This window comes from Cnephaeus nilssonii, assembly GCF_951640355.1.
Source record: "Cnephaeus nilssonii genome assembly, chromosome: 14".
Classification (NCBI taxonomy): Eukaryota; Metazoa; Chordata; class Mammalia; order Chiroptera; family Vespertilionidae; genus Cnephaeus; species Cnephaeus nilssonii.
The window spans coordinates 63,695,562-63,706,221 of record NC_137085.1 but is presented as its reverse complement, the minus strand read 5'-3'; the positions used below and the strand labels follow the sequence as shown (position 1 = coordinate 63,706,221).

Here is a 10,660-nt window from a genome sequence, read left to right as displayed (position 1 = left end):
GAAACTGTGGCAGAATAACCTCACAGGGTTCCGATTCACTTTTAATTTTCAGTCCCAGGATTAAGGATCATTTAAAGTATAATGTAACATTGTGGGCAAATATAGCTTCTCTTAATGCCCTTCTGATATTTTGAGGAAAGAGTGCTTTTATGCAAAGCATTCACTTATGAATTGCATGACTGCCTTTCTCACTATAAAATTTCATTCACATTTCCTCCCTTCTCCCACATCCATAAGAGTTAGGACAGCATGCCGTGTTTTTCTTCATTTTACGATTTAAAATATATTTTTTTAAGGTAGTTCTTTAGGATAGATGCCAAGGTAACTAGTTAATACTGTTTTGAAATCAGGCTCTTAATTTAAAATGCTTAATTTGTGCAAGAAAACGACATGTTAAAATGAATTTGGAAAGATTAGATTGGAATTGCCTCAAATTCAATTACGCCACACTGCATGGACGTGCTGGGAATATTAATGCAATCACTGTAAATTTTGTACAAACTGATCTGTTGCATTATCTTGCTCATCTAACATACGGTACTTTTTGTGTCCATATTGCAGACGGCAACTCCAAACTAACATGGCAGTCAGACTGTGTGATGTGGCTTCTCTGCTTAGAAGTGGTTCGTGGGCAGCAGAGCCTTGGACTGGGGTCTGTGGGATTTTTCTTAAATTCTGTAGGCTGCTTTTTTCAAGCATGTTGCAGGAAGTGCTGAGGCCATACCAAACACTTGAACTTTTCATTTGGCATACGAATTACTCTTACATTCAGCCGGTGACGGTATGGCCATCATTAGGACTTAAAGCCCATGGCAATTTTAAACCACGGTGGTATATGCAGCATCAGAACCATGCTTTTGTCTCTGACTTTTTCTATTCTAAATTAGGATCTAGTGCAGACTCAAAGAAAAAGAGTGACAAGCTTTCTTTAAAAAAAAAAATACAAAAAAGTTTTGGTATGGTCTGAATACTAAGTTACCGTAATTCTTTACATTCTGTTTACTATGTATTTTTTTGGTTACTAAATTTTTGAAGTTACTCACAATTCCTGACGCTCCCCAAAAGTTGTTGAAATGGTAAATCTGGCTGGAAATTATTTGCCCAGTAACTGTTGAAAGAGTTTGCATTCTGTGAACAGTTGTGTTGAGCCTATCAATGAAATATGCATTATTTGTAAAATATAGCACATTAGTATCATTTTATTCGGAGCAGATGGTCCTATAGCTGAGAGATGCTGTAATTTTCAGTGCACACAGCCTACTGCAGCTGTTCACTTGAATGTTGGCTTAGGAGCTCATTCTTGCCACCTGAACATGGAAATAAATGTGCAATTAAGTGAGGAGTGTTTGTTGTCCTTACTAAATCCTGCTAATTTCAGTCAGTGAACACTTTTATGTTTCAAATGCCATCCCAGTGAGCTTCAGTCCAAATCTCATCGTGGAGGCTCATCTAGTTTCTACACGTGCATAACCCTAACTTTGGAATAGCGAGTTGTTTTAATTGGCCTTGGCCTCTCTCATCTTGCAGCTCATTGTTTTCATAACTGCTGGGCAAAGGTTAATCCCACAAAAATTTTGCTGTGGGAAGTGACCCACAGCTAGTGTTCTACAAATTGGAACAGTTATGCTTTCTTAGGAGATCTGAAACCTCCTTTTTCAATTTCAGGTAAATTTGTTAATTACAATAAAATGCACATCTTGAATTGTGTCAGATTCCCCCCCCCCCCCCCACCATTCAGGTTCCCAAATGTTTCTTTATTCCTTTAAGCAACTCCCTGAGAAGACTTGTCCTAGAGCTGTAGCTTGCAGCTTGAAGAATAAAGACCCATTTCTTTGAACAGGAAATGCAGTCCTGGAGGGTCTATGGGCTGTTGGATGTTTCCTGGGTCCTCTGGCTTTGTCTCCTATTTTTTATCACGATAGCACTGATTCTTGTCCCGTGCGGCCGGCCTCATTCTGGTCAGTCTCAATCTGTTCTCTGCTGCCTTCTTTTGTAAACATCTCTCGCAGCAGAGATTTCTTCCTGTTTGCTTATGCACTGTTGTGTCCTTTTGTTTTTCCTAGGCAACACGGTTTTTTAAAAAAAATACTTTTTTTCCCTCTTTTCCTGTAACACCCTTTTCCTCTACTTTGCTTTTTAAATTTTGTCTCAGATTCTTTGCTTTTTTTTAATATATGTTAAAACATCCCCAAAACTAGTATCCCATCCATGCAGAATTGTCACTTTTGAGAAGTGGTTTTTTTGGTAAGATGAGTGGTGTATTGGATGAACGAGGAATGGTGATCCTTTCAGCGATGCTTTGGATTTTGGATCCCCCCACAATCTTGGCTATCCTGGGTAGATAGCTGTTGAAAGATGGTTTTAGAAAACTTGGGGCTGTGGTTATGAATGACTCTGTTGCTCAAAGAGCATAGGATTGATTTTCAGGGAATTAGATCCAAATTTCCTTAAGTGATTTTTAGAGTAGCCTGAAAAATTTGAGGCTATTTCCCCAACTCTGCTGTTGATGCTGCATTTGGAGTTTATAGATGCATTTTCAACAGGCTGTGTGCTCAATTGAAAATTCCTTGGGCTGGTCTGTTTGCAAAAGTTGATGTATTTACACTGCTGTTTCAGTGGACTGGATAGTTTTATTTTTTTTTAAATGTCAGACTTAAGGCACAATATCCATGTTGAATTGTTTGGGGATTTCATTTTGATGCTTTAGATCAGTTGCCTTGTTGGTGATCTTTAGCTGTCAAGGTTGACAAAAATGGCTAGTTAGGTTCTATAAGGTACACTATAAGTACTCATAGCTTCTTTCCCAAGATATCCTACAAATCCTTTTCACACCCTAGCATATAACATCTGATATTTTCTTATTTCTTATCAACAGAAGGGGTATAAGATATTGTCAATCAAAACCATTTTCAATATGTAACCAAAACAGTACATGTTGACAAATTTATATTTTTAAAGTACTTTTGCTTCTTCGTTTTAATTAATGGATGTCTGTCAGTTTTTAGAAGATTGAAATTCCTAGGCTAACTGAAAATCTCTTCAAAGTTAGGTAGGACATTTTTTTTTGGTTTGTTTGTTTTTGGTAGCATGTTAAGCCTTTTATTTTCTAGTTTGTTTTTTAGTCAGGGTTCAATTCTGTGCCTTTTGGTGCTAAATTTTCTGAAGTCTCTGGACACTGCAGGTGAGTAAGGGTATGTGAGTAGACTCAGAAGGTGGTTCTAGAGAATGTTTAAGATTTAAATTGTGCTTATGTGCATGTATGGAATATGTCCGTGTAAGTATCACTGTGATCTTAATTGAATAGCTTAATATGAAGTAAAAATCAGCATAGGCATTGCACTTTGTGTTGAAGCTTTATTGTCATTTCAGCAGAACAACTGTGTTTAAATTTTTGGGTGGAATTTTTAATAGTTGGTGAAATATGAATTCTGACAGAATTCTGACATTTCTTATTGTCTCTGTGTTTAGCAGGTAATTGCTGCCATGGAAACACAACTGTCTAATGGGCCAACTTGCAATAACACAGCCAATGGTCCAACCACCATAAACAACAACTGCTCGTCACCAGTGGACTCTGGGAACACGGAGGACAGCAAGACCAACCTAATAGTCAACTACCTTCCTCAGAACATGACACAGGAGGAGCTCAAGAGTCTTTTTGGAAGCATCGGAGAGATAGAGTCTTGTAAGCTTGTAAGAGACAAAATAACAGGTATGCAGTTTTATATATTTACTTATCTTGAAAGGACTGTGTTCCAAGGTGTGAGAAAACAAGTTTACTACTTGTCCTGCATTTTACACATCTAGTTATTTCCTGTGTGAAACTTCGCTTTAAGAGTTTTATTTCCCTTTTTTAAAGCATAAAATTGTTGTATGGGCAGTATCTATTATAACTAGACTTTTATATACTCTGAACTGTATAATAACATCTTGGAAAAATGTTTTAAACGTGCATGTGTCTGGGACAGCAAGTATCATGTTAATCTTTGGTTTTTAGCTTCCTGAGCTTACATGACTTAGCATTTCAGCAGTGAGATAATGAGGATACTAGTGTGTTAGGAGAGGGGAAAAACCCTCTTTGAATGTCCTTTCCCTTAAGTCTATATAGTCCTTCTGCGTATAACATATATGAACAGAGGAAATGGTAATATTCACATTGTCAGTGTATAAATATTTGCACTGATGCCATTTGAGTGTAGCAAGATCGCTTGTTTTGTTCCTTGACAAGGAAAGGATTGCTCCTCTTATAAAGATAAGAATGAAAAGGATGGGTAATTTGGCCTTTAATGATGGATGCTACATTTTGAATATTAGGTAGTAGAAAATCTCCTTGGTATTTTGTAAGATTTGACTAAATTTTTAGAATAAGCCAGAATCCAATTCAGAGCATGCTCTTGGGATAGAAGGGTTAGTGTTTCTGCAGGAGTTCTTTTCAAACACTGAGGCTGTATGACGTTAAGTGTAGACAGACTCTGTAGCTTTTTCACGGTGTTGTTACATGTGAGTAATGATGTCTGTCAAACTGGTTTACCTGGCTTATAACAAAAATAAAACTAAATATTCCAAGTGAGTAAAAGAGACTTAAAGACAGCGTGACAAGTCAGACCTGGAGTCTGAACTTTACTCAATTACCTTGGACTTGTCAACGCTTGGCTTCAGGTTTCCCCTGGTAAAATGAGGTAGAGGGCAGACGACAAGGTCACACTAGGTAATTTCTGAGGTCACTTGTGACCTGAAATGGCTTTAACTGTTCTTCTATTCAAGATAGCAGGGTTTTCCCAGCCGGTGTGGGTGGGTGAGCATCGACTTATGAACCAGGAGGTCACCCTTTGATTCCCAGTAGGGGCACATGCCCAGGTTGCGGGCTCGATCCCCAGTCGGGGGGAGTGTGCAGGAGGCAGCCAATAGATGATTCTCTCTCATCACTGATGTTTCTTTCTCTCTCCCCCTCTACCTTCCTCTCTGAAATCAATAAAAATACATATATTTTTAAAAAGATAGGACTTATTCTAAGATAAGTAAGTTCTTAGAGCTATCACCTTGTGGGGGCGGGGTGTGCTGTTGCTCAGCCCAGCCTGCGCCCTCTCGCAATTCGGGACTCCTTGGGTAGGGTCCCTAGGCCTGGCCGGCAATCAGAGCCTATTGGGCTTTCCTTCCCCCTGCTGCCGGCAGCTGGCCCTGCCCCTGCTATTGCCACTGCTTGTCATCTGTGCAGCACTGTTCCCCCCACCCCCGCAACCCCCCTCCCCACTTGTTGCCTCTCTCTGTGGGCGACAGGCATGGGGTGCAATTGCTTGGCTGGCCTGGGGCTCAGCCAGCGATCTGCGGGGCGATCGCTGGCTGGCCCTGCACACCCGCCACAGTGTCACTGGCCGGTGGTCTTGCTCACCCACCTCAGCGCCGCCAGCCGGATGGCATGGGCCTCCCTCTGTGGCCACTGGCAGGATGGCCTGGGGCTCCCTCTGTGGGGCGATTGATCGCAGGGCTCCGAGATCGATGGCTCCGCAGAGGGAGGCGCTGCCCACCCACTGCAGCGCCGCCTGCTGGGTAGCCTGGCCCTCCCTCTTTGAGGTGATCAATCGAGGGGCTCTGTGATTGATCACAGTGCAGAGGGAGGCCCTGCCCACCCGCTGGGGCTCCATGATTGATCGCCGTGCAGAGGGTGGCCTGGGCCTCCCTCTTTGGGGTGATCGATCACGGAGCCCACCCCACCAATAGCCCCACAGAGGGTGGCTCAGGCCTCCCTCTGTGGGGTGATCATGGGGTGATGGCCGGGCCCCCCCGACCAATCACATTGCACCCACCTTGGCTGGCCTTGTGCCAGTGTGTGTCATAGCCTGGTCATCCAGAAGGTTGTCCGGATGGTTATTCTGCTGTTCGGTTGTTTGGTCAATTTGCATATTACGTTTTTATTATTATAGATGTGTCTGTTATGATACTACTCTTGTATTATTTTTAGCAAAACAATACCCTTTATGTATGAATTTTGCAACCTCTTTGACATAAATGGCTGTGTGGTAAATGGTATGAAAGCTGTGTTATAAATATGTGTTTTCTGGTTTGACGGCTTAGTAACTGTCCCTGCCATTTAAAAAAATTGATGCTTGAATGAATACTGGCAAACTTTATTAATATTTGTTGTCCATTTCTTTCACCCCACCCCCACCCGACTCCCACCACCGCTCTTGTCTTTTCACTGAAGGGAGCTAATAGCGTTTCCCCCCATGGTAACATTTCTGTTTGACATCTCTGGTAAGCAAGTAGAATACCCAAGAAAACTGACAGCATGAGGGTCAAAGGATGTTTTCTAAGTTTCATGCCATATTTCTTGGAATAAGTCTTGCATTGACAGACAAGTTTGAGAAATTCTGCTCTCCCACAGTTTCCTATTGAAGATCCACACTGCAGATCATTAGCACATTAAAACTGTTAAAACGCTGCTGTAAAGAGAAACTGGTTTGACTTATAGTTTCCCAGCCTTATTTGACCACGGAACTCGTTCTGTGGATCCCCCCACACACTATATTCCCATTGGACATGTTGCTATAAAAGCTTTTGAAGCCATTTGTTAACTGGTTATCAGACAATTCTTCCGTGACCTTTTCACATCAATAAAATATGAGCATGTTTCATAAAATGAAAGTCCATGATAATGAACTATAAGTTAAAAAAGTTGGGTAGCAAATCTGAATACAAAGGACCCCTTCTTCTAGTAATCCTGTTTTGATTTGGCCCATTGACATCCTTTGGATAGGTTTAAATAGTGTTCAGAATGGTCTGACTTACTTAGTTTCAAGCATAAATTACTTTGTTTTTTAACATTCTGACTTTCTGTAAATTGTGTGTATTGAACAAAATAGTCTACGAAATTATAGATTTCTAAAACCTGGTTTTAATGGTTGCACTTTGCAAAGTGGGCATATCTTCCTAAGAACCTATTATTACCATTTCTCCAGAAGTGTTTGAACTAATTTGTGGGGATTTGGACCCTGCCCTGTGATGTTTGGCTTTAGCCAGCTGGTGCAGTCCCTCAGTTTACACGTTTAGGGACAGGTCAGAGTTCCTTGGTCTCTCTAATTATCCAATTTACCCTTCTTCCTGGGGAGCTATTTGGGCCAGCTCTTGGTATTCTGATTTTGTAGGAGGTGAGCATTAATTGTCTGGGTCATCAGAAAACTCTGGGATAACTCTTTGGAAAGAAAATTTAAATCCCTCCTTTTCACTTCTCGTAAATCTTTTCTTAAAGAATGCTGAATTAGGAAACAACCGCAGGTATAAAAATAACTACTTAGGAAAGTGTAGGCCTCATTCCTGAGTCCTAAAAGAAAGTATGTAATTTTCAAATTGTGTTGGTGTTAGCAAATTAATGTCACTATTTTGATAGAACGAGGATTAGGGAAATACATTAAGACACGTCTTCAGTAGCAAATACAACAGTCTTCTCTCCAGCCTACATTCTATTATGTTGTTCTCCAGGCCCTCTCTTTGGGCTCGTCCCCAGCCTTATGCTTGCTTCTGTTTCCCATCTATAGGCATTCATCACGAGAAGCTGCTGCCGCCGCTTGTGCAGCTTAGCTGATGTGGGTTCATCCCTTTGAGTTGTTAAATGCACTTCAGAGTCCTTGACACCTGCTGATGCTGCATTCTAGAGGAGTGAAATGGATTTTATGATGCAAGGAATGAATAATAGAGCCTTTGAGTCAGAAAAGCCCTTGAGGTGACCGTAGCCAACTCTCTCACTTGACAGGTGACGAAAGGCTGAGGCTTGTTGAAGTGACTAGTCCAAGGCCACGTGGCAATGAAGTGGTAGAGCAGGAACCAGAATTCTGGTTTTCTTGTTCTTTCCTGGAATGTTTCCTCCTTGCCTTTTTGGAGGCCAGAGTCTTGAATAATGGAAGTGCAAGAACAACTGATGAATGTACAGTGTAGACACAGAACTTGTACAGGAGGGGAGCACCTTGTGGGGGGTGTGGCTCCGTTGGAAGGCCTATGGGAGATTTTTGAGAGTGGAGGACTGAGGGATCCATAAGATGAAGATTACCCTTGCCTCTCTAGAAACTTTATAATCTATGGTTGCAAATTTGGATATTCTAGTCCAGTTGTTCCAAATCTGGCTGCATTCTGACCTTTAAAAATAAAGATTCCAGAGGCTTTGGGAATCTTGTCAGAAAGCTCCCCAGGTGATTGTGATGGGCAAGCAATCCCTTTGGGGACTCAGCTTTTTGAAGTATGGTCTGTGGGTTGTACCTGTATTAGAATCAGTGGGATGACTGCCAGAAATTCATGTTCCTGGGCCTTGCCCCAACATACTGAATCAGAATCTCTGTAGGTAGAGCCTAGAATGTTCCAGGTACCTGGGAGTTATCCACTTTTTCCCCTAACCATTTTGCAGAGAGATACAACCATAGACGGACTTCCAGATTTACCTGAATTCTGCCTGGCGGTGGGAGAGAGGTGTTATAACTGCAGTGCCTCATTCTATTGCAGACTAAGTTTCAGGTGCTGCCCCTCCGCATCCGTGGTCGCCGATGAGTTCATTCCTGGGGTTCAGGACTAGAGATCTGCGTTTAAAGTCATGAGGCTGTGTCTTTATTGAACCTCTTACCTGTCCCTGAAAGCGTTTGTTTGTATATATGTGCGTGTGTGTGTGTAATTAGTTTTCAAAACTCCAGGATAGCTAATTCTGTTGTTACTTTCCCTTTCTTCTAAAAGAAGAGGTAGAGAAATATAGTCTGTTGAAAAACCCCAGGGAATGAGTGTTGCTCTTTTCTTTTAAATCTTGGTGTGATGTCTTCACTCTTACTCTAGGAATTGTTTGAGGTGGGTCCTATGCTGACCCCATCAGCTGCCAACTAGAAGCTTTCACACCAAAGGAAAAAGACCAAAACAACCAACCAACTACAAAGTACAAGAGGCCCAAGGAGGCACCTTGCCAAGGTGGATTATGTCTGAACTGGCAGTACCATGGATGGTACACTGGCCTCCCCATTTTTCCCCTTAGAAAATCATATCTACACTAATAAAAGAGTAAGATGCAAATTGACCATACATTCACAACGCCCACCAGCCACTCAGGAGTGAGTATATAAATTAACCCAAAAAGATGGCAGGTTAATTTGCATATGCAGGTACTGAGTGGCCGGGGGCGGGGCCCCAGCCGCTCCAGGCCTCTGGGCAGCATGGGAAGGCGGAAAGGCAGCTCTGGGCTGGAGCAAAAAGGCGGCTCCGGCCGGAGCCACGGCGGTGTCGGCAGCCAGGGGAAGGAAGGCCTATTCTTACACGAATCTTTGTGCATCGGGCCTCTAGTATACACTGAGTGGCCAGATTATTATGATCTCTGAACACATAATAATCTGGCCACTCAGTGTATATCCTATATAATAAAAGGCTAATATGCAAATTGTCCCCTCGACCAGGAGTTTGACCAGCAGGCAGGCCGGCCAACCGCCCATGTCCCCTCCCTCTGGCCAAGCTGGCCGGACCCCACCCATGCACGAATTCATGCACTGGGCCTCTAATACACACACACACACACACACACACACACACACACACACACTCACACTCACACACGAGTGGCCAGGTTATTATGCGTTCAAAGACCATAATAATCTGGCCACTCAGTGTGTGTGTGTGTGTGTGCATATAGGTTCCCACCTAGGTTTAAATTATATCTGTATTGCTTCTTGACAACTTTAAAGTTACTTTTTTTTATCCTAGTTTATTTTATCAGAAGAATGTGATTTTAAACTTCATTTTAATGGCATGGTATCCTCCCTTTCTCTTTTTAACATACAATCATAGCTCCTTGGGATTGAAACAGATAAGTGGTATTTTATCAGACTAATACATAACTTCAAATTCAATAGCATTTATTTACTGTGATGCAATCAGTCAATCATACTGAGCTTGGGGGTGTTTTGATGAACCTCAATTTGAAAAGTTGGTTGTGTGTGTCAGTTACAGTCTTAACGTCAACTGTTAGACATCCATAGATAGTATCAAGAGGTCAACAATCTTGATTCTTGAAGAACAGTAGTTGAAAAAAGTAGGGTGAGTGGGTGGAGGGGGCCGGTGGTAGCCTAATAAACACCTCACTTTGCAGACTTGGGGTGCTATTTAGTTAGAAATTTGCCAGAAAGGGTGGTGTGTGGCCAGGTCTTCAGGAAATAAGATAATGGCTCCATGGATAAATGCTTTGGAGGGCCCTGGTGTGTTAACTGTGGGTTGAGTACATTTGAGTATGGCTATCTTGAGAGTTTAGTGACTACATTTGTAAATAATGAAATTTGTATTTTTTAAAACCTAATTATTTTTACATTGTACCTTTGTCTTTTTCAAAGGTAATTACTAATCAGTCATTTAAAAAATTTGATGTTACCACTATAGAAACATTTCATAAACTTTAAAAATTGTTTCTTCTTGGTTCATTATTCCTACTCAAACCTTGAACTGGGGTGTTTTAGAGAACAATTTTCAGTGTCAGTATTGATTAACTTAGACAAAAAAATTTCAGAACAATGAAATTTGAAATTTATAAAATTTAAGAAATCAAATACAGTTTTTTGTTTTGTTTTGTTTTTGATTTGTTTGTTTTTTTTACAATTGTTAAGGCTGAGAAACTTTTTTTCTACCCTCTTTATTCACAGGCCCTCAAGTC

The 10,660-nt window shown here is 41.4% G+C and overlaps 1 protein-coding gene across 6 annotated transcripts in view; it reads left to right on the top strand.

The window, feature by feature from the left end:
- Positions 1-565: 565 nt before the first annotated feature.
- ELAVL2 (ELAV like RNA binding protein 2) overlaps positions 566-10,660 on the top strand; it is a gene marked incomplete at both ends in the record, with an annotated part of 75,856 nt that continues 65,761 nt past the window's right edge. For 3 of the 6 annotated variants that reach the window (XM_079791304.1, XM_079791305.1, XM_079791301.1), the window contains 2 exons: positions 581-652; positions 3,469-3,712. In XM_079791304.1, the coding sequence (XP_079647430.1) occupies positions 581-652; positions 3,469-3,712 (316 nt within the window). Of the gene's footprint in view, positions 653-3,468; positions 3,713-10,660 lie in introns of all 6 variants that reach the window. The other 3 variants (XM_079791302.1, XM_079791303.1, XM_079791306.1) reach the window with 2 other exon arrangements.